We start from the raw sequence: 24,935 nt of genomic DNA on the forward strand, positions 1-24,935 counted from the left end.
CTCGCTGGAAGGATGCGGACGGTGGAAGAAGAGATTCCACTACAGTTAATTAAGGAGCACTCTGCACGTGCCTGCCGACGCGAGGGGGGCAAATGAATTCAGTGTCAATGGGAGGAGTGATATCAGCGCGGTGGAAGTGAAAGAGCTGTGTAAAAAAAAAAAGAATAATCTATTTCTCTGACTCCGGCGTTGACGGTCATTTTCTGAATCACTGGACTGTTGCTATCAAAGTGCGGAGCGGCGGAGTTCCTCTCCTCCAGCCACGTTCACAGTTCCTGGATGGGATCGACATGAGCGGCGTCGTGGATGGATTGGTGTCATTCTGATTCCGAGATATTGTTATACTCTCTGTTGGGTTGTTGCTCAGGTACAGTAAGAGTCTATTCCTTCTGCTCTTGTGGCGCAAAATAATAATTCCATTGTTGGTTTCAAGTGTGAAATCTGCATGAACAGAATAAAAAGATGTTGTCGAGATAACACCGGTGCGTTTTTATTTCCTATCATTTCACGGTATGATTTGACATTGGTTTTACATTTAACTTGATTAAAATGGACGTGAAAATGACTTTAAGTTATCGCGTGTGAGTAGAATACATATAGAATGCTCTTCATTCATATCCGCGCAGGGACCTTGACGCTGTCAGTCACTGTGCAACACATTTTAATTTTCCTTCCTATGGTTTGATTAAAGTTTTTAATTCAGCAGAAATAGATCAAGTTTCCTGATTAAATCATATCTGATAGAAATCAGAGACGTTAGATGTTACAAATAGGCTACGATATGAATTACCCCTGTATTAATAGGATATGATTGATGACGCAGATGTGACAGCTGTGAAAACAATGTCAGGGTTGAAACATTTTGTGTTTTCTCCTTCACAGTCTCACTTCTCCTATATGACCGGGAGCATTCCTCGTTGTTGTTCCACTTTCTTCTTCTTCATTCTCATCTGAGCAGCGTGGTGAAACATTACAGGGCCGTTTGATTCCTCTTACTTGCTGTGTCACTGTCACATTATTCTGACAAGATACAGAAAAGCCTTGGCAGCCGGCTGCTCGCAAAAAAAAATCTTATCTTTCTTTAAGTCTGAATTTTTTTTGTTTTTGGGGGGGGGGGGGGTTTGGAGTTGAGCAGCAGCTCAGGAGTTGAAGGGAGTCGTCGGCCTGTCAGGGGAAATCTCTGCTGCGTGGGGGGAAAAACTCCCCGGGGATCACTCCACATTTGCAGCGATGTGGCTCAGGGATGAGTCGGGGCAAAATAGGGAAGAGGAAGTCATACTTATATAATCATGTTAATGATTAATTCAGATGACTAACAGACTCCACCCAGGGCGTTAACACCAATTATAGACCGACACGCTTCTACGACATGTAGAAGAATGATGTATTTGTATTTACTCACTAATTCTAGTGTGTAGGTTTCTCTGTCCTGGGTTGACAACACGATTTTTTTGATTGTTGTGTGTGTGTGTGAGTGTTGACTTGACTTTTGCTGGTCCTCGGCAGATGTGTCCTGTCATGTCCTGGCTGCTCTGCCTGAGCCTCTGGGTCAGTGTGACGGCCATTCAGATGTGTCAGGCCACTTTCTACGACACCATCACACATCACCACGGGACGAGGCCCGGACGGACCACCATCCACATGATCGGTGAGTCCGTCGCTGCCTCCGTCTCCTGCTCTGGAGGAATTCACTGATATGAACAATGGACGTAAATTGCCGGAAAGGTCAGGAAAGTGCCTGAAGCCTGTGTTCTCTGTACTGACCAGCAGAGGGCGACTCTGTGAGAACGTGACTCTACTTCTCACTTGATTCATAACGTCAGTAAAACATTTTCCTGAGGAGTTTATGGTTCAATCTCTAGTTTCAAGTCTTCTTCACCATAAAGCACCAGATATATTGGGGGGCGTGGACACAGAGTGATTGACAGCTGGTACCGTCCAAATTAGAGCCCGACCGATATATCTGTTTGCCGATAATATTAGCCTTTCACAGACTTATCAGTATCGGCCGATATGTTTAGAGCCCGACCGATATTATCGGCCAACTGATGTGAGCTTTTAAATGTGCATTTATATTTACATTTTAGGTTAAATAAATGTTTTTTTCTTAATTCAAGCTCTATTTTGTCATTTTTATTCGTTTTTTATGATAAAGTTTATGGTTAAACTAAAATATCAAGCCTCAATTCCATTTCTTTGGACGACTTCTTAGAATCATTGACAGATTTAAATATGCATATATACATACACGTATGCCCCTGACAGCCCACCTCTCTGTGTGAGAGGTCAATATATCGGTATTGGGAATCTTGTACTCCCTAATATCGATATTGGCATCAGCCCCCCGAAATTCATATCTGTCAGCCTCTAGTCCAATAGTAGATGAGGCCACACCCCCTGCTCCTCTGTCTGGTTACAAAAACACAAAATGGCGCTCAGCGAAATGAGAACCTCACAAACCAGCGGTTGATGTCACGGCGCGTTCATACTTTGCTGCTACACAGTTTCTTAATCGAATCCTGCAAGTGTTTCCTCAACTGCTGCTGCACGCCAGGCTCGTTTGCTCGGGTCTTTAACGACACTCTGTTTTTTGCTCTGGGTTCACTTTTCCATCTTGATTTCACTCAAGTCATTACCTTCATTAAAACATCAGCGTTTTCAGCTTCAGACTTAACAAGCAAATTATTTAGCAAGCGCATTGTACAGTGGCTGTTTTTCCATTAAGATGTGGCCTTGATAGCGAGAGAATATCTGTACTGAAGATCACACACAGACAATGGAATGTTTTTTTGCACTTTCCTTCTTGAGCTATTACAGTTGATATTCATGCTACGCTGCCCCACCTCCCCCCATTGATCTGTGAGCTTTAGCTCCCTGTGAAATTGCACTGAATAGAATATGACCAAAAACATTGCGGTCAAACTTCTGTTTTCATCAGGCGGATGTGAGCCGTGGTTACGGTAAATAATTATGATCTCAGGCTTCGACAGAGGAGAGGAGGAAGGCGAAACGCTGTCAGAACTTCAAAGGGGGAAGAAGCAGCGTGAGCGCGCAGGTCCTCGGCGTCTGTTATTTCCTCCCTGCGCCAGTGAACCTCAAGCATATCAGTACGAGCACCTTTCAATACTCTCAATACCGTGAGTCAGAAGACTTCCTGTTCCAACACCTTCGTTTCATTACTCACGTCTGTGCATGTGCATGTGCATTGAAGGAGAAAAACAACACACCACTGAAAGTAAAGGAAAAGGACATTCACAAATAGGATGTCTTCGACAAAGTCACGTCAACAAAAGGGAAATGGAATTCATATTTCCAATCTGCATGAGCGAAACATTTGAATCCTTCAGGACCTTCTGTTACTGAACGTGTAAATGTCCTGTCGTTCCATTTACCGTCGAATGGCCACTGCTCAGTCCGGGATAAATGAGATGCCAGTTTTATGAGAGGAGGATGGGACGCCAGTCGGGATTGATTGTGGCAGCGGGACATTTGTTCTGCGCTGGTCGTTGTGAGCCTGTTGGATTGGTGCGAGGATTGGGGTTGACGGGTCACGAATTGGTGGCAAGGAAAGGGGCCATTGGCTTTCAGACCACTCGGCCAAATACCAGCGAGTTCACAGTGACTGGTATTACCAGAGGAAATGGAGATAACAGAGGGGGCGAGAGATCAGCGATGTCCTTGCCAATAGAAATTTAGATCCAAGGTGGAGGAGGGTGTTTGAGAAAGTCAATCACGTGCCCTGACTTTGGGAGAACAGATACATTGTGAACGGGATCTTCGAAGCCCTTCAACACACACAAACTCCTGTGAATAAACTATACCTCTAGCATGAAAAGGAACAGACGAGATCATTTCTTTTGACAACGTATAAGAAACCGCTTCACTCATGCTTCACCGACACATTGGCAGAGACTGCGTGTCCGCAAGTCCATTAGTCCGATGGCTATTCACGAGATGCTTGTTGTGCTCAGTGATTCGTCAGACCCTGCAGCTCGTCGTACAGATTGCTGCCTGCCACTCTCTCAGACTCTCCTCCTTCCCCCCGGTGCAGCAGCTCTCTGTGCCGGGATTCATAAAGGTGCTGTATTTATTTGGTGCAAAGAGCGTGAACGATGCACAAAAAGGGAGCAGACTATGTTGTAGTGCATCTGGAAAAGTGCCGGGCAGAAGAGATGTTGCACACAACCACCACCCCAGAACATGTGTACAGGAATCTACAGTTTTCTTCTTTGTCTTGAAACAAATTCCCACTTGCAAACAAACACTTTTGCGAAAGGTAACGAGTCAGTTAGTTCTTGTCTCCCAATGGATAATCTTCAAAATCCTGGTCCTCACCTTCAGAGCTCTCCACCATCTTGCTCCCCCATATCTTACTGACGTCCTCTCCCCTACCGACCCCCCACGGTCCTTAACACCTCTTCTCCTCTGCCTATCCCTACCCCCCCATTCAACTTTTTTTTTGTTCTGTAGAGCACTTTGAGTTCCCGGAAAAGTATATTTCTCCAGCTGGAGGATCATTGGTGATTCAGTGCATCGTGTGGGGGTGTTAGCAGAGCGTATATATGATAAAGAGAATATATATATATATTTATACACAGTGGCGGTCGCTGGTGGCCTTGCTCTGTCATGAACTCACTCCCACCGACAGTCGGCCTTGTTACTGTTCATAAAGTAACTCCACTCTCAGCGATGTGCAGATACAGTAACGGCTCAGCTCAGACGTGGAGCCGCAAACGAGATTTTAAAAAAGAAAAAAAAATGAGTTGATAGAAGCAGAAGGAAACTCACTTGGAAGTATCTACTGTATATTATAATTTATTCAAACCTAAGTCATAAATACTTTACTCTGTGTGATATTGGTTTCTCCCCTCAACTGTGATTCTGTGGTTAAACCTCCTCCTCTCAGAGACGAGCCTTCTCAACATGGACGTGGCTTTTCAACGTCCAGCAACGTTAATATACACATTTTCTCCTAATATATGGATCATATCTATAGTTTTCAGTCTTTCAGTAGCTTTATTCAGGAGGAGAGGATCAGGACCCCCCCCCCCTTGTGTGCGCCAACAAAAGAAACCACTCTCTGGTGAAGCTCACAATGAAGCAAACAGACATGAAAAATGAATTTCGTCTGTCACAAACAAAGGTTGTATCCTCGACGCACTGTTTTTAGACACTGACAATTTAATAGCCTTATATAATAATGCATCCTGGAGGCATATTATTTTTGACACATCTTCCTCCAACCTTCCCCTCGACTCTCCACCACACGCGCTCACCAGTGCCATCATCTCTGCCACTCCGCCACAGAGCCGATGGGAAGTGGCTTGCGGCCGCGGCCCCGAAGGCAGCTCCACATCTGCAGCAGCTCCACATCTGCAGCTTGACGGAGCCACGTCGGGTCGAGCGCTCTGTGAAACACCAGCAACTTCCTCTGAAGCCTCGGACGCGGATTGCTTTTTTGCTTTAATGTGTCTGCCGCCGCTGTAGCATCACACATATCATCCCACGAACACACTCACTGTACTCGCGTCCTTCTCTTCATCAGCCCCCCGAAAGGAAAATATATTCTTAAGTAAATGAATCTCAGCCCAATCAGCTCCGTTTAATTATTACTGTATGCTCACAGCTACAAATATGGTTTTACATATTTCAGTATTTCCCATTTATTTCCTCTTTTCAGCCGATGAATTATTCATGAGCGAGCGCTCCTCTAAAGCTCGTGGATATTTGTTTAAACAGCATGTTTAATTGAAGTCTTTCAGCCAATTCTGTACGGGGGGCTATGGTTTGTGATCACAACGCTTATATGCAAAATGAATTTCTGTGGCCCACAGCTTAATTAATTAGCCGACTTTGTCTCTCTCGTGACTACAGCAGCTGTTTCCTGTCTCAGTCAGAAGCCCCAAACATTAATAACCAGGGTTTTTAAAAATATATATATATTTTTTAATAAAGGCTAATGTGGAGATATTGGGACCGAAAACAAAAAGCTTTTAGTCACTTTAACCCTCTGGATTACATGGATCAGAGTAGAGGATGGACTGATCTCTAATTAGAAAAAAACATATTCATTGTGGTTGGCCGATTATTGGTATCGGCCATTTTTTAAGCCAATAAGATATTTTCATTATTTTCATTTCAAAATGTGCTACTTTGGCTCTAATGCAGCTGCAGTCACGTCCCTCTGGACTTGAACAATTTCCCGTCCATGTTCTATAAATTATTATTATTATGCTTTAAAGCCCCAGTGTGTATTTTTTGTAATTTTCTGGCGGCATCTGGTGGTAAAGTTGCAAACCGCAACCAACTGAGCGACCGACAGGGGACACTTTATGGTGGCGCACCGCTGATTCCATTTCCGTTTCCAGCAGCGTCTGGAAATTCAACGTGAAAGTGACGTATTCTGGACAGTTTAATTCAACAACCGTATTCAACACGACGTAAAAACATGGAGACTCAAACGGAGGTCATAACTATATTTAACTCATTCACAGTTGATTATACATAAATGAACACATGGTTATGGACCATTTATTCAATTTCTATGAATAAGTTCTTTTAAATATTACTCACTGTATCTTTAATAAATGTCTTTTGACATTCTGCAGACAATTATCAGTTTCAAATATTAGTTATCGGTCTCTTAGATTAGTAATAATTGTATCGGCCTCGGAAACAGACAAATCGGTCGAAGCCTATTATTAATGATAATAATATCCATGATAATGATACCCCCCCCCACCAAAAACTTTTAATATCTTTTACTGTTGGCGATTATGTTCTATGTTTATCTGCATATTCTATAAAACACAGATGAGTCAGAAGCCTGCCTGCCGGAAAGTTCATGACCACTGAGTTTACATTCTGATCATTTCACACACAAAAAACATATTCCTCATCATCATCCGTCGCTTCGGGGCCTGTTTTCCTGTTTTATATTTGCTGTCATCAAACCCGCTTTGGATTTCTAAGACGTGCTGGCTTCTTGTCTGCCGCTGTCACGTTACATTGACAACAGACTTGAACAGAGGGAAAAAAACTTCATCGCTGCGTCTGGATTAATTCACAGTATCGTGTAGAAACCGGAAAACAAAAGCAGAAGCTTTTGTCTTAACGGCGACGTCAAAACATCCGCCGCCGTTATTGTCTATGTGCATTTAAAACAAATGTACATCAACGTTGAAGCATCGCAGCCATGACATTGTTTTTTAGAGGCTGAGAAAGACACTGAGCCTCACAACGACCTTATTAGTTGACGATTTCCAGCCACTTTGCCTCCGAGTCCGACATCCTCTCATTTTTCAGACCTTCGTTCATTTGTTCATTAGTCGGCAGCGTGTTTTTTCCAAATACGTTGTTGTGACAGCTGTGACAGCCGACAGACAGTTAAACTCTGAAAACGCTCCACTTTGCTCTGATCCATAAATAGTCCAAAACAAAGCTCCATCAAATTGAAGTGGAAGGTGACTGAGCCTGATGAACATTCATCTGTGGCTAAAAAATGAATTACCCGCCTCTTAAACGGAGTTCACGGATAACATAAATGTTTCACACTAATTAATTTGCAATGATGATGTTTCGGTGTAATTACTATTAAACTTTCATTCGCAGCGAATTGTGCAGCGACATCAGAGCAGCGGCAGGTTCAGACACTTTTGAACGGGGTCCAGAATTTGTGGGTTCAAGATGGCAAAGACAAGCGGTGCATTATTGAGTTACACTGGTTATTCTGAGCTATAAATGAATTCCAATCAATATTCTGAAGCACAATAATAACAACAAGCAGCTGATATTTGGCAGAAAGCCACACTCGTCCTGCCGGACGGAGAGAGACACAGAATCAATAAAACCACGTCGCAGCGGTTTTGTGACAGTTGTTTCGAGCGTCTGTTGTTCACTCATTTCGTTTTGTTTTTTTATTACGTTTCTTCGTGGAAGAATTTGCGTCTATTTGATTGTTTCACATCTTATTTTTTGCTTCTCCTCGTGCTTTTTATGGTCATTTGTCTTTGGGTCTCATTGTGGTGTCTTCTCTGAAGCTTTGAGTCTTTGTAAATATTGCATTTGTTTTTAGTCATTTTACATCATGTCACTTGGCGCCTCTGTTATCTTTTTGTCTCTTTGTGGTGGTTTCACATCTGCTCGTAGTCGTTTCCAAACAGAAAAGTTAAACTACAGGTTCTGGTCCAGTAGTTCTGATCCTGAGCCTGGTCACTCCCACATCCAGCCTGGAAAGCCTGGAATTTAAAGTTTTTTGTATTTGTAATTAGTGTTTTCTAAGTAACTATGTGTCATAACATGAATTAAAAAATGGCCGGATACATTGGTTGAGAGACTGAACGATATATTTTTTTTAAATAGTGGAAGTTCTCTGAGGGACTGTGGTGAAGTCTTGGTAAGTTGTCTTTTTTTATTATGAAGTATAATAAGCATTTTCTCAATGAAGGAGTTAAAAAAAATTAGATTTTATATTTCTTAGCTTTAATTTTTTTGCATCGTCTAATTCCTCGGGAATACTTATAATAAACACAAAGAAAATAATATTCTCTTGAAGCTGCAGTGTGTAATATTTAGAAGAAATTATTCACAGAAATGCAATACATTGTCCATAACTATATGTTCATATATTTATAATAACTCGTCAACTCTAAATGAGTCCAGAATACGTCGCATTCGCGTTGAACATTTCAGCGCTGCCAGAAACCGGAAAACCGGAAAGTGTCCCCTGTCGGTCGCTCAGTCGGTCGCAGTTTTTGCAATTTTACCACCAGATGCCGCCAGAAAATTACAAACACCCGGACATGAACATGAAACCTCATTTAACCATAGTAAAGTACTTGTGAGGGGTTGTGGTGGTGGGCACAGAGACCGTATATGTATAGGACCCAGAATTTGGTGATACGCCCCCTGGTGGCAGCACATGCTCCTCTCAGTGCCAGGAAAACAATCTCCACCAATCTGAAGTACTTTTAAATGACTGGGAGTCAAAAGCTTAAATAATCAGGATCTCAGAAGACGGTAACACGACGGCAGCACTTCAGATGTCTCCTGATTAATAACGTGAAATTATTAACTTTTTTTTAAATCCGCCCCAAGCACTTGAATCTTTTGTTCCGATGGCCAGAGAATCAAAACAAGTTCTCACCATGAAAAGCTTCGTCACTTCACTTCACTGTAATTGCTGATGCCGGTGGTTTCACGGGGCCCGAGTGTGAGGGACTATATACTGTAGTTCCAAAAACAACAGAGGAAAAATTGAAACTCCTTGTGAATTAATGATGGCTTGTGTCCCCGCAGCTTGTAAATATTATGTCAGGGAGTTCAGACCTCCTCGTCTCGTGTGTGTGTGCTGAGAATTGTTCCAGTAAATATGCTCCCTGCCAAGTTGAGAGGCGACCCGCTGCCAGCTTTCCCTGTTAACCCGCATTATGTGCAGGTGGAGAGACGCAGCAAGTTTGTCACAGGCTGTTTTCCTCCTCTCTGGCTCTTTCCGTCTTTGCGGGGGATTTTCGAGGTGTGGCAGCCCCTCAGGCTCTCGCTGCTCTTTAGACGACGAACAGGGGTTTTGTCACTTCACCGCCGGCGATTTTGCGGCGGAATTTAGATGCGATTGTTAAGGATTTCATAACTCAGTTGTTTACTTGAATCTAGTTCCCACTGGGGTCTGGAGATTCAGAGCTCTTTCCTGTGACTTGGACTCGGCGTGAGGAAAATGTTTCTTCCATTAATTCATCCTCTCGGAGAAAATGGGGGAGAAAATGGGGGCCTCATTTCTTCAATAGTTGAATTTTCTCAATGGAAGAAATGCTTCTTGTGGAATGGGAATTACGCTTGAGAAATCACTTCATATGGAGCCGCCTTTGTGGTCGGCCATTTTATATGCTTGGCAAGAATATTAAAATTCATTATCATTACTTAGACCTCATTAAACTGAAAAGAAGCATCTCAACTAACTAATTGGTTCCAGGGAGGGGAGGAGGGTAGTATGAGACATAAGCAACGTAATTAATAATGGGTTTATCAGCCTCTATTCCAGATTCTTTTCTTTTTCATCACTAATAGGCTCTTGGTTTTGCCATAAGTCTTCTGGCATATTCACTCTACAGATCCAATTATCTGTCCTGGAGCACGTCTGTGTGAACGTGACGGACAAAAGTGGGAAAATAAAACATTTTGGTCAAATATGAACAAAATGAAATGACAAGGTTTCTGTTTCCTCTGTCAAGTGGAAATGAGGAGAAATAAACACATCGACAATAAAGACTGATTTAAAACATCGAGGGCTGCAACTACAATTATTTTCATTATGGATTAATCTGTCGATTGTTTTCTTGATTAATCGATCAGTTGTTTGGTTCATAAAATGGTGAAAAATGACGATCGTGTCTCCCAAACCCCCAACATGATGTTTTGTTTTGTCCACACACCAAAGATATTCAGGTCACTGTCACAGAGGAGCAAACAAACAAAAAAAATTCACATATAAGAAGCTGAAATCAGAGATTTTTGACTTTTCCTTTCATAAAAACTACTTGAACCGATTAATCGATAATCAAAATAGTTGGCGATTAATTTAGTAGTCGATTACTAATCGACGAACTGATGAAGCTCTAAAACATCTCAGGACAGAGCAGCACATGTTCTGCTTCGTTCCTTCGTTTGAAGAAAGATGTGATTAAAATGATTGTGTGACACAATCTGCTTCGAAGTGTCGCACTAAATTAGTTAAGAGCCCGTCGCTGGAATCCCCCCCCCTCCTATCGGCTTGCAGGCCTGGAAATAATCCTCGCCGCCGACCCTTCAAAGTACATGTCAGGCAGCATGAAAGGTCACTTAGCCCTTGTATTATGCATTATTACACCGTTAACATGTTGCAGGCACATTGTCAGAGCCCAGCAGCTGTTCTCTAAAGGCTCCGCTCGGCCTGTCTTGCTTCCCCGTCTTCTCCCTGAATGAAGCACTTTCATCAGAGCGGGACATCTGAGAGAGGAGAGAAAGTGAAATACCAGTTTGGGATTCGCCAGTCGGACGGAGGGCAAAAAGAGGGGCTGGATTGAAGGACGGACAGGAGCAGCTTGACATTTAAGAAATGAAAGACACTGAACTGAGAGAAGACAAGATATTTTTTTCGTATTGTAATTTTTCAGTTTGCCGACGTGAGCGTGTGCTCGGGGTGGATAATGTGGAGAGAGAGGCTTTGTTCATGTGAGCTTAATGGACATGAAAGCTGCTGCTGCGGCGGCTGCTCGACACCACGTCGCTGTCACGCCGAACAAGCCACAAAGCTTCGGCACAAAAAAACAAATAACCACAGGCTGTTTTTTGCGGGTCAGAATAGCGTTTAATGCCCTTCATCAGCACCAGTGTGGCAGCGTCCCGGGCCTGTGATGAAGTGACAACACACACGACGAGCTCTGAGGCTTCACATGCAAATGACAAAAAAAAAAGAAAAAAAAACTTGTTCCCTGCATCTCGCCGCTTCCTCTGTTCCACGCAGTTTTTTCATGCATCTTAAAACAACAGCAGCTCCGGCTCTCTGTGCAGATTTTTTTTTTTTTTTTTTGCATTTCAATAAAGTGCCACCCATGTTTGGCCCACTGCACAGGACGGCCTCTTTGTCTGACACGTCAAAAGTGCCATGAATTTCCAGGCTTTTTATTCATGGACGGTGCGCCGCTTTTCTTCAGAGCGGCAATTGCTGCTTTTCTCTGCTTGTAAATTGCTTCGATTTCTTCTCTCAGCCAACCAGATGCACTCTCTCTTAACAAACACACACACACACACACGTAAAGTTGGACCACACACACACACACACACACACACACACACACACACACACACACACACACACACACACACACACACACACACACACACACACACACACACACACACACACACACACACACACACACACACACACACGTTAAAAACAGAAGAGAAGAAGAAAATAAAATGTCCTCATGTGGTGGCACCTTTAATAACCGTGTTGTTGTTGTTTCTTCGTGAAACATTTCAAACTCTCAAGTTTCCTCAAGCATCTTTTCTAATTGTTGACACCGACTGTCGTCCTCACTCGCTCCGCCCTCCAAAACTAATTTGTCACGTAGTTTATCAGGCAACATACTCCTCATTTTCACCTCAGCATCTGACGTCTAGAGCAACGACAGTACTACAGGGTCTTCAGCTGCTTTCACAGGAGGCAGGGAAGGAAGAACTGTCATTCAATTTGACACCATGCAGTCACATTTTTTGTGTTGCCTCTCACTGTCTTCCATCTGCATTAATTTGACGTGCTCTAATCTGGCGCTCCTGTTTCCTGTCAGCCACAGAGCTGCCGGCGTGGAAGTCTGCAGAGAGCATGCGCGGAGCGAGCGCCGGGCCCATTACGGGTCACCTTGGATGCATTTCCCATTAGAAAGGTGACAGGCGTGCGGCTCTGAAACACGGACCCCCCCCCGTCTCTGGTAAATGTCTTTTAAGCGACAAAATAATTAACAACAGGTCCGACAGGCTACTCTGCATCCGCATGTGACACTGATGTTTTTCAGATGTTCAGAAGATAAAGTAACTGTACACGGCACTTAAAGGGGCTGTACGTGTTTTTGGAGAAAGCTTGTCTCTCTCTTTGTCCTTGTTGATGATTCTACTGAACTGGTCGAGGTTTGTAACCCGCAGCCTGGGGATTGTGAGGCCGACCCCCTAAACACGAGGCCAAAACCCAGTGAGTCATAGGGCCATTTGCAGGCACGTCTCTGATGGTGCGCTCACACCGGACGCCACACAAATTATTCCCGGGAGTAGATTATAAACATATAAGTCCATGCAGAGACGCGGACAAGATGCGAATTTCTGGTCATTGAGGCGGGTGACGCGGATAGTGGGAAGACCCGAAATTCACGGCCTCTTTGCATGTAATCTACTTGCGCGACTAATTTGCGTCGCATCACGAGACATGCCAGCAAATGAGGTAGCAAACATTCGCATCAACGCAATAGCCATTCAGCTTTGAGATTCTCCATCTGTCATTGTCGTCTGACGTCCTGTCATTGTATCAGAAAACTATTGTGGCTGTGTCTGGGCATCCTGAGCTTTTGACACGAGTTGTTATTTGTATCGTGACCCGGAGAAGGAGGGCGAGGCTTGACGGGAAGTGAGAGAGGAGGTTGGAGTCTAGCTCTAGCCCCAGTTAGCATTCCTCCCATCGGCATTCCTGTCTGACTTCTTTTACATTCCAAACTTTACGTGTTTGGTCACAGGAGGTTTGTCGGAGAAGGTGAAGGATATTTGCAGGAATAAATGTTCCAGCGACTAAACTCGTGCGAGCAAAGCGTGTGAACGCAACGAGGTGTGTGAGCTGTCGGGGAGCACACAGTGTTGTGAGGTGCGGTCGGCACCATTTTTGTCATTTTCAGTTTACAGAGCCAGCGTTGAGATTTTCCAGGACACGGAACCGACAGCTAACGGACCGTGAGGAAATATTCACAGATTTTTACAAAAAGTGTATTGGTTTAAAATAATCACTTACTGACCCTTTAAATGTGTGTGTGTGTGTGTGTGTGTGTGTGTGTGTTTGTGTTTGAGCATGTACATGCGGACGGATTGTAACAGCAGCTGCCTTCAGTGAGCTGAACTCTGTAAAACCACATATTTCACTTAGATTATTAAATAGTAAACCATCTTTAAATGCCACATGTAGTATTTGTTATGTCCACTTTGCTGTTGAACGTCTGGAACAGATGGCAGAGGAGTGTTGCCGTTCAGTTGTCGTCCACACAGTCTGGGCTCGTTACTACAGTCGACAGCGAGTCGTCACATTACTTATTGCAACGGTGACATTTCTATGGAGACCGACCGACCGACCATTTTTCCTCTGCGCAAATGTCTGTTTCACCACGTTTGGAGAACCGTTCACCGCTTCCCTCAAGAAGTCCGCTCACATCCACTGGAGCAGGGGGCAGAACCGCAGATCCACAGAAATTCAGAATGGCCACTACACGTTCACGTCACGCATGATTTGACAGAATTTGCCGTCCACAGCTCAGTGTCGCCGGCCTCCAGCGTGACTCATTGTGCCGGAGTCGGTCGCACTCCGACCAGCAGCTGAGACGGTGCTGGTGCCTGGTGTCGTCATTTTGTGGAGATAAGACGACGGCAGTTAGGACTTAGGACCTGTGTGACAAGTTGTTGAAAGAACCGCGGGTTTCACAAAAGTTATTTTATCACTCATCGTTGAATTAATATCTGGATGATCTATCAACATCTTCATTACCACCCAAAGAGTGAATGGTAAATATATTATATTGCACTTCACACATACAGAGGAGCAGGGATTGAACCACCGACCTTCCGCTTTGTGTACGATCTCTGTACCTCCTGACTTTTTTAAGAGCTGTGTTTGTCGAAACCACAACATGATAAGAGATCACAACTTGATTGGTTGTACAGAAGGTTTATATTTCTGTTTCCTACGTTTACGTTATAAAGATTTAATGATGATTGATTTTTAAATTCTTCCCGATTGAAGTTAAACGCAGCATAGATATATTTTTTAAAATGTATGGAATGTTACGTCGATTGTCCGCCATCTTTAGAATTCCAGGAGAAAGTGACAATACACACGTGCGATTGTTGAACTAATGAAAGGTTATGAAAAGAAATTGCATTATGGTAAATGTAGATCCAGGGTTTTCTGGCATTTGAACCATACGTTGGACTATAAAATTCTCAATATCTTAAAATATTTTTAAACCAGTATCTTGTCCCCAATGTGCAATAAATGTCTAATTTCAGAACAGTAAATGTAGTTTCTTACTTCCCTCCACTGTGTAAATGTAAATATATTTCTGTGCATACATTTATAATGTATGTTCTTTTGTAACGACTGAATTTCTTGAATGAACATTTAATTTGCAGGCCTTCCTCTTTCACACTCAAGCCGGTTAAAAATTAAGAAGGCACTGATATCAAATTCATAATTACTCAGGAAAAATGGGACATAGCAAATGTAACTGTAGAGTTAGTCAAGACCGCAGGCGAGACTGAAACGACAGATGTTCATTGTTCTCAGGCATTAAATTCCTTTTTTCCCTAAAAGTCACAAAAGAAAAATCTCAATATGTTGAAATAAATCTCCATAGGAAACCGAAGAACACCAGGGACATAACCATCCTATAAAAACTGGTACATCGACGTTGTTGTGGCTCATCTGGCTCTTTCACACCTGAGCTGGAGCTGGACCTCAGGTGCCGGTCAAAGTTCGTAGGTGGTCGTCACCTCGTTTCCTGACAGCTTCTGTTTCCAGCCTCACGGTAATGAAGGAAGAAGCGAGAGCACCAAGCATAGCAACGGAAAAAAACGGGCGGTTCCAGTTGAGACCCTCGGCCTCTGGTGTGACCTCTGAACCGACGAATGACAATTTGTCTGTGACACATGTTTCCTGTCAGTCAAAAAACTGTTGCTGGGGAGGGGAGGGGAGACCACACACACACACACACACACACACACACACACACACACACACACACACACACACACACACACACACACACACACACACACACACACACACACACACACACACACACACACACACACACACACACACACACACACACACACACACACACACACACACACACACACACACACGCGGAGGCTGACTTTGTTCTTACTCACTGATAATGGGAAAACAGAAAAACAATTATCCCCTTGCTTGGCTCCAGCCCTCACCTGATGAGAGCACTCGTCTCCAGCCATGTTCATCCTCCGTCTCCCTCCTGAAATATTTATAATGCAAATAATGAATTTTGGGAGCACGCAGCGAGTTGTAGTCACCGGCTGAAACCACGGGTGAACCTGAAGAGCGCTCGTCGTCGCTGCCGCGTGGCTTTTTGTTTCAAGGTGCCGCCGCACTTGCCAGCTGGAAATACCTTACTACCTCATTTGCATTTTTATTCCCTTTTTTTAATGTATTCTTTGGCGGTGATGTTTCTTTTCCAAATATAGAGTACGCCTGGTTCTTCTGCTCTTGTTTGCGAGCAACAAGCCGTACAAGTTAATTCTGTTGAGTACTGTGTTTTTAATAGATCAAAGAGGAAATCTGGGGCTGTCTTATGCAATTAAGGAGACGCATTAAGAAGAACAAACCCCTGTGGGCTGTTGTTTTCAAATGATGCCCCACTGCTTCCACTGGTACATCGCGATTAACGTTGTGCAGACATGCCCTTTCGTTGAGTGCATTAGACAGCAGCCGACATCGTCCCAGACCGGCTGCAACATCACATCCTTCGTTTCAAACGTGGAAACGACGAGAAGCTGAACAGACGTGGCAACGAGCGAGGAGGAGAAATCTTAACATCCCCCTTTTTTATTGATATCTGACCATCAGATTTGTTTTTCTATTCAATCAACACCTTCTCTTGCAGGGTTGGGCAGTAACGAATTACGTAATCAGATTACATGTAATCAGATTACATAATCAGTTTACAAAAAATAACAATAATCAGACCAGATTTGAAAAAAATGTGTAGTGACATTATATGATGTCCTTGTTCATATTTTACTTTTCTATGATTTATAGATAATGCTCTTTCTGTTTGTTTTGTAAAAGCTGTATATGCTAAATGCATTCTATGTCCATAGAAAATGTTTTTGATGTTTAAACAACTCTTAATATTAATTTGTATCTTATCTCAAATTGTTATGGTTGCGTCAATTTTTGGGGGTTTGAAGTGAAATATTTTTGATTTTTAAGTAATACAATAGTATTCAGATAAGATGACATAATTTTTGTAATCCAATGGATTACATTACTGATACTGATCATTTGTAATCAGTAACTGACTACATTAGAAAGTAATCTGACCATACACTGTTCTCTTGAAGCTGACATTATTCGTCTTTATTAATATGCACCTTAGCACAAGCAGATACTGAACATACACTGTAAATCAAGTTGATCCTAATCTAACTCTGACTCCTCTTCAGGGGTTTATGCCTTGAGAGAAGCTGATGATAATTTGTAACTCACTGCAGTGGAAAAAAAAAAATGAAGAGTGAGATAAGGGGCGGTGATTCACTTCCATCCAGCGGGTCAAGTGGGGCTGTGAGTTGGTTAATCCCCACAGGAGCTCACATGATGGTTCAATTATATCCAGAAACTGACACATTACTTTCCGTCTCCTCTCTGAATTCAAGCTACTTTGTGGCTTCGGTTTGAACAGAAACTGTTCGTACGTGATGCGGCGGCATTGGCGAAACGTCCGTACTGTCGTAATCCCACATCACGTTTGGTCTTTTTCTTCTTCCTAGAACAAATGAATCAGCTTTTTGAGCCTTAACGTCGCCGAAAAGTTGTTGTGATCGAAATACTTATATTTAAGGGGTCTCGGGCATGGCCCTGCAACAATGGCTCAATAAAGCCCCCTATCACATTTCTAAATTTTAAAAATTGTTATAGATGAATGAAATTTGGTAGGCACATGTATCATGTCAAGACCTACAACAGAAAGCCCCAGGCCACCATTACCTCTCACCAACAGGAAGTCTGCCATTTTTATGTTATTGTGCAAATTTGGCACATTTATGGACACATTTGCATCGTACTTTAGCGAACCCCTGTGACGGATTTGACACGAGCAACTTCAAATTTGATGTGTCATCTCGAGACCTACAGGATCAAAAGTTATCAAAATCCTGAGTTTTCGTCAGAGGCCCTCGCCGTGACGACGTGGCGATTTTCGATCCTTCGAAATGTGAAAGAGGAAGTTGCTCCAAATCAAAGGTAGATGGTCTGACCCAAAAATGTCAGGCATGAGAACATTCCCGCCCTCAACACATTTCTACCAAATCATTAAAGGCAGGAATAAACACTTAAATGCCGAGAGATGCAACAATTATATGAGTTAATGAACTGACGGCTATTTTTAATAACTAATAATTTTCTAATTTCTTAAATATGAGGCTGCTTTTCTTTATAATATATGATGATAAACAGACAATCCTTGTGTTTTTGCGGGGCTAGATGAAAAATTACGGTATCTGAATAAAGGACTGTACATACAGTAGCCTCTGAGGAAATTAAAATTTGCCACTTTACTATTTTCTAAATTAGAAAAAAATATATATAATTTTTACATGAATATAGTTATCCTTGAGTGCGAGACTCAAAGATGTTTAATTCTGAATGACATAAATCACTGTTGGCACAATTGAAATGATAAATGAATGAACTAAATGGCTGACAGGTATTTGCTGTTGACCAACTTATCAATTATTTTATGGATTGATTGAGCATTACATATAATTATTTATGCCAATAACTGTACGTTTTCTGTTTGTGTACCAACTTAATGAGTAATTAATTTATATTAATTGCCGAACGTGTGATATTGAGTGTTATTAATTGTTGGTGCTTATTAATGCTAATTAGACGAGTTGCCTGTCACCACTTGGCCCTTTAAAGTGTTTGAATGATGATTTGTTAACTGCAGCCTTTTGCTGTTCTGTGGCGACTGCAGGTTTTCCTCTCAAGACATTGTGCACTGCTGCTTTTGAGAAACTGCTCTTCATCGACCGGGCTTCAAAAAAAAGCAAAAATATTCAAATGCGGTTAAAAGCGATATATGCAAATCTAGCCATGACACATTTCAAAAAACCCACAGCTCATTGTCAAACATTACTTCAAATCACTTTGCCTGCTATACACCACATACTCTTTCCTCCCTCTGCTCTCTCTCTCCCCACAACCTCCTTGAACTGGTGACATGCTGACGGGTGTAATTGTCAGACCGGCCCTTTGCTGCACAGCCCTTCATATGTGGAGAGTCTGCGCACAGTGGGTGGGAGAGGCCAGCGGTTCGAGGTGGGTGGGTCGACTCCGCTCAGTCCGGGCCCCTTGTCCTTCAGGGCACAGCCAGCAGTTTGCTGATAATTGCAACTGGAGCCAGTGTTCATATTCATGATGATAACCCCTGAAGCAGGCCTCTCCTCCTTGCTAATAGATGCTTCTCGCTTTCCCTGCTCTGCTCTCTCTTTCTCTCACACACACACACACCTCTCCATCATCATTTCACATTCAACAAGCTGCAGGGGGCTCGAGTGTGAAGCACAGCGACGATTATTCCAGTTTACAGCAAAAAAAACCTGTCAGATAGTTTCCAAAAGATTTCAGTATCACGAGCAGGAACTGACACCCAGAGGTGGTGAGATGTTTTACTGAAGCAGAGGTACTAACGATTATTTTCATAATTGATTATTTTCCAGATCAATCTATTAGTTGTTTGGTTCATAAAATGGTGAAGAATGTCAATCGTGTTTCCTAAAACTCCCAAGATGATGTTTTGTTTTGCCCTCACACCAAAGATATTTAGTTTACTGTCACAGAGGAGCAGAGAAACCAGAACATATTCATATTGAAGAAGCTGGAATCAGAGAGTTTTGACCTTGTTTTCATTTAAACTACTTGTACAGATTATCAAAATAGTTGGTAATAATTTAGTAATGGATTATTAATTGATTAATTGTTGCATCTCTAATTATAGTTAAATGTTGCTAAAGTAAAAGTAATGGTTTTGCAAAAATATTTTCCCCTATGACAGATATATTATCATACCTGAATGATTTGATTGATACTGTAACGTTTCTCTTATCTTTGCCTTTATGTGACACATTTTATCAGTTGAACTGCAATTTAAAATTAAATCATGTGAGAAGTTCATCCATCATCTTTATACCGCTTTATCCACTGAGGGTCGCGGGGGGCTGGATCCAATCCCAGCTGATGTCAGGCCAGAGGCGACGTTCTCTCCCTGAACAGGTCGCCAGCCAATCACAGGGTCAAACATACAGAGACAAACAACCATTCTCTCTCAAATTCACACATATGGTCAGTTTAGAATCTCCAGTTAACCTATAATCCCAATCTGATGTGTTTGGACGGTGGGAGGAAGCCGGAGGACCCGGAGAGAACACCACACAGAAAGGCCCTGGGTGGGGTTTTTTTGCCTGAACATGGATTCAAACCAGGAATCTTGCTGTGAGAGTAAATGTCAATATGATGTGTTAGCGTATTAGTCTGGGAACAATACGCTAAGAGGCGTTACCAACGGACAGAGAGCAAAATGCCTCCAGACACAATTGTATAGAACCTGCAACCGGTGACAGCAACGAATCATGTGACATCTGTTGAGCGACGCGTGATGTCAACAGACCAGAGCAGAGCAGAGACGTCTGTAATGTCTGTGATGATGATTCCAAATTGTCTGTGAACCAGTTTCGCCGTTTTTGTGGGAGAAATTTGACTGTTAATGCTCGTTCATCTGCGGCAGCCATCTTGTTTGCTTCGGTTGTGATTGGACGGGCAAGTTTTCGGCCGCAGGGAAACCACTTCCCAATGGAGGAGATCCAGACAGAGAGTCTGGGTTAGATACCAAGCTAAGATAACAACCCATGGACATATGAAACGTGACATTACTTAATTATGTTTAGCTGATAAGAAAATGAAAAGTGGGAGAAAAGATTCCTCCCCGTTCCCTCAGAAACAAAGACGACAGTCGTCTTCTTTGGTTTGAACAACAGTTCAAAACTAAAAAAACTAAAAAAAATCTGCTTCCAATGATATAGAACAGAGAAAAGCAGAAAATCCTAACACTGATATTTATGCTTTAAAATTAGCCTTTACTCTGTTACTCAATTATAACCATAACAGCTGTTGATTGATTATCTGACGATCAACAAATTGGACATAGAGTAACATAGAAATACTCAACATGGAAGCTAAGTACAGTAGATGAGTAGATGTGATTACTTTCCACAAATGTTGGCGTTTTTCTCCCGAGTTGATTCACAAGTGTCGCCAGAATGTCGCCGTGTGTGAGCTGCTGACTGACTGTCGCGTGTTTTCTCTCTCTCTCTCTCTCTCTCTCTCTCTCTCTCTCTCTCTCTCTCTCTCTCTCTCTCTCTCTCTCTCTCTCTCTCTCTCTCTCTCTCTCTCTCTCTCTCTTTCCTTATCAGAGGGCGGCACATGTGAAGTAATTGCTGCTCACAGATGTTGTAATAAGAATCGTATCGAGGAGAGGTCGCAGACGGTCAAGTGTTCCTGTCTGCCGGGGAAGGTGGCGGGAACCACCAGGAACAGACCTTCATGTGTCGACGGTGAGTCACCGAGCAGATCAACGCTTTACTGCAATGCTGTCCAGAGTTTGCATGAGGGTGGAAAAATATATATATTTGTTTTGAATGTACTTGCCTTGCAGGAAAATTATATTTTCCATTTTTTTCCATTTAATTCAGCCACACTTGTAATGTATTGTTCGGGGAAAGGAGGGGAAATTAAATCCTGCCAGAAGACACGGTTGTGTTTTGTAAAGATACAGAGCCTAAGTCGCCCGATGTAATGACTTGTCCCAGATAAGACGAACAGCACCTCTGATGATGTCACATCCACATTCAGCTGCTGACAGACGACAGCAGCAGGTTTGTGCCGGAGTGAGCGTCACTCCCGCAGCAAACTGCCAAAAAACACAACTGCTGAAGGAAGCAATCCTCAGGGAGGAAATAAAGGAAAGAGAGGCAGAGGAAAATGGCCTCTGATTACACAGGTGCCTTGTTGATATTTCATATGTCTGGAACTCGCGTCTCACACGACTAAAACACGTTGGCTTTAGTAAAAACCTTTCACCAGCAGCTCTTATCTTAAACCACTTTTGCAAATATCAGTGCGATCTGTGAGCGGACTGAGGGAACCTGAGGTCTCCCACTGATTCTCCTCCTCCGTCACACATTACAAACAATTCTCCGTCCACCTACCGGCATTAAAGGCAATTTTCTCTCCGCAGGGCTGAAACGTGGTTCAAATTAAAGTCGAGGCAGGGTCGCACTCACCGACCCGACTGAGTGGGTCGGTGTTTGCCTGTCTACTAGAGAAACCGCATTGTGATAAAGCTGCAGTGTCACACTGAAACAGGTGATCTGATATCTACATGTGACACATATAGGACCAAGTGTTTTACTGCGACCTCTGACATAGTGCGTTTTATAAGGATGAGACACCAAACACGTAATGGCCATCCATCTGCAGACCGCTGGGCTGTGACTCCGCACTCTGTTGGGGTGAAAGTTACCGACCGGCATCACCATTTCTCTTGTCTTTGTTGCCCGTAGCCTCCATAGTAATTGGGAAGTGGTGGTGCGAGATGGAGCCTTGCCTGGAGGGGGAGGAATGCAAGACGCTCCCTGACAACTCGGGCTGGATGTGCTACGCCGGCAACAAGATCAAAACCACGAGGGTGAGACGACCTCTCTTGACCGCGGGGAAACCAGACGCTGTAGCAGAACAGTGGCGTCGACAAAGCAGTGTTTTTATTTAGAGATTGAATTGAGCTACTTGCACAACCATGTCCAGGTTCTACCGGGAACTGCTCAGTAGAGTAGAACTGCTCAACTGTTTCCGGTCTAACAATGACGCGCTGTCGTTAGCTGATCTGTAACAAAGTGTCAGGGTTAGAGAGGTGATGGAGAATTATCCGGGCGTATGTTTACCAGCCGTCATCTTCTCAGGTCGGGAACCTGTGAAAACTTTAGTACGCCATTAAATTCCGATGACGCCGAACAAAGTGGGACACAGCAGCGCTCTGAGTTCTTCGTCATCTGTTTTTAAAAATGTCGCTTTTTGGACATTTTCCTGCGTAACACGACAAAACTCTGAATGAAGTAGTGAGGAAACAGACCGGACACAGACGAGCAGCATTATTTTGAAACGGAACTATGTCACGAGGCCTCGTGCATGTAGCATATTTAGTATTAAGCTGCTTTGTCGTCTAACCCCCTCGATTTCTTGCTTCCTTTTCCCTCTCAGAACACGCAGCCATACACGACATCAACATATTAACACTTTGTGGAGAGAGGATTGTGAGGAAACGCCTCCGGTCCAAAGGGTTAATTTGCAGGTCAGCCTCTTTCATTTACACTGGAACGCTGCGATACTCGTTAATTCCAGTCGACTTTCTTAATGACTAAGCTTGGGAAAGGGCAAAACACGCCAATTACATACATTTCTGTGATATTAACATCTTTCTAAACGTGTATCTCCTTCTCGTTTCAGCACAGGACCAAGGACCAATTACCACAGAGACAATGAACTTATTGTTGTGAACACTTCTTAGATTTAAGTGTCAGAAGAAGAAGAGAAAAATAAAGATGTAGAATACATAAAGCACATCCTGCTCCAGGCTTGTGAAAATACCGACGCTCCGAGGCTGCCTGCGGGGGAACTTCATCATAACCTTGTAATGAATTTAGTTTCATCGTTTCTTTCTAACTGTGAGATGGAACATGAATGTCAGGAGATCATCTTATGTCCCTCTTCAAACATGATGTGAGACCAGACGTCTACAAGGAAGCCGACGGACCGGAGAGGAATCCATCAGAGGACGTGGGAGGAGCACGAGCAGCAATTGACAGCCCTCAGGATTTTATTTAAATTTTTTGTACATACATTGTCAATTCTTGTGTACACAACCTCGATTTATGGTGGTGGTGAATTATGAATCATTCAAGTCCCTGAATGCTTTGTTGATCTTCCCTCTTCTTTCCCACGAAACTTCAACACAGTCGAACTTCTGACGAGTTTGAGTGTGCAATGTGAAGTCGAAACAGATGCATCGCTGGGGAGATATTTTACAAATCCAGCTCGTGTGTCTTGATACTGTACATTTTACCACTTGTTTGTACTCGTTTGCCTCTGATCACCTCTTTACCGACTTTGCCAGTCGTACATGGAAACGTGTCAGCTACCCCGCGTGAACGGAGTGAATCGCCAAAAAATGTGACGCCAGTGGGTTGTTTTCGATACTTGAAATGCCTTATTCGTGTCAAATCATTCACATGATGATATTGTATATATGAAGCCATCGATTGATATGTGCTGAAATTTCATTAAAAGTAATTGTTCCTGTAACTAACGCGAGTGAATCTTTGCGTTCCCCCTCTCAGGTGCCACAAACCTGTAGTAAGTAACCTAACCTCTTCTTGACAGGAAGATTTTGGCAGTTTTGTGAAATATTTTTTATTCGCTTTCTTGCTGAAAGTTAGACAAGAAGACTGATGCCACTCTCATGTCTGTATGATAAAAAAATTGGAGACATTAGCTTAGCTTAGCATAAAGATTGGAAGCTAGCCTGGCTCACAACATCACTGTGATAAGAACTGCCTGTAATGACGGTACCATCGGTGGTAAAAAAAAAATATTTGTTGAGTACTTTGATTTTTTAGTTTGGTCCATGTCCCATCTGCTAACATGGCAGAGGGATGATTTTTTACCACCAGGGGGCGCTGAAGATGTAATGGCTTCACTTTAGAGGAGCTGTCATGTCATCCACCATTTTTTATACAGTCTATAGGTCGTCCCACTTCACAGGCTCCTTCAAACGCGACGGACGAATACGTCCTTCGAAGGCGTCTTTCCAATCCCGACTCCAATGAGTGGATCCTTCCTGGCCCAACCTATCCCACGGATCACTGGGGGCTGGTGACCAACGTTCTCGTACCGTGGGAAACTGCAGCTCTGTTGCTAGGCGACATGGGTAATGGCTGAAAAATAGGAAACCCGTCGCAGACCATACCTTCGCGGTCTACGCCTAGACCACGTCCTCGGAAGGACGCGGCCTCTGAATTCGGATGTGGATTATGGTCATATTTAAATTGTTTGCAACAAGTGGAAAATGACAAGTTGTGGGTTTGCAGGAAGTTTTGTACAAGAGTGTTTCCGGGGGGGTCATCACTTCCTGGACTGATTGCTCCAAGTCAAAAAAAATAATCCTGCAAGTCGACCCAAAAAAAACAAACATAACTTGGCGCCTCTACACTCTGTTTGTTGTGCGGTTTAAACAAACGAGTTAGAACGTTTTAATTAGTGAGCTTTAGAGGTGCTGGCA

The 24,935-nt window shown here is 43.1% G+C and overlaps 1 protein-coding gene and 1 long non-coding RNA gene across 2 annotated transcripts in view; one reads left to right on the forward strand and one right to left on the reverse strand.

The window, feature by feature from the left end:
- Positions 1-23,959, forward strand: LOC118317043 (chemokine-like protein TAFA-1). Its single transcript, XM_035645479.1, has 6 exons — positions 1-367; positions 1,507-1,648; positions 21,016-21,156; positions 22,165-22,289; positions 22,859-22,949; positions 23,105-23,959. Exons 2-5 carry the CDS (start codon positions 1,507-1,509, stop codon positions 22,889-22,891), a joined length of 441 nt encoding a protein of 146 aa, XP_035501372.1. The 5' UTR covers positions 1-367; the 3' UTR covers positions 22,892-22,949; positions 23,105-23,959.
- LOC118317050 overlaps positions 1-24,935 on the reverse strand; it is a 46,254-nt gene that overhangs the window by 15,071 nt on the left and 6,248 nt on the right. The gene's annotated exons all lie outside the window — the stretch shown is intronic.

This window comes from Scophthalmus maximus, chromosome 3, assembly GCF_022379125.1.
Source record: "Scophthalmus maximus strain ysfricsl-2021 chromosome 3, ASM2237912v1, whole genome shotgun sequence".
In the NCBI taxonomy this organism is placed as follows: domain Eukaryota; kingdom Metazoa; phylum Chordata; class Actinopteri; order Pleuronectiformes; family Scophthalmidae; genus Scophthalmus; species Scophthalmus maximus.

Bases quoted from the DNA above. Each gene is read 5' to 3' on its own strand.
- LOC118317043 (XM_035645479.1), top strand. From the start codon at position 1,507: ATGTGTCCTGTCATGTCCTGGCTGCTCTGCCTGAGCCTCTGGGTCAGT. The intron at 1,649-21,015 runs GTGAGTCCGTCG...TTTCCTTATCAG, and splicing joins GACCACCATCCACATGATCG to AGGGCGGCACATGTGAAGTA. The intron at 21,157-22,164 runs GTGAGTCACCGA...TGTTGCCCGTAG, and splicing joins CAGACCTTCATGTGTCGACG to CCTCCATAGTAATTGGGAAG.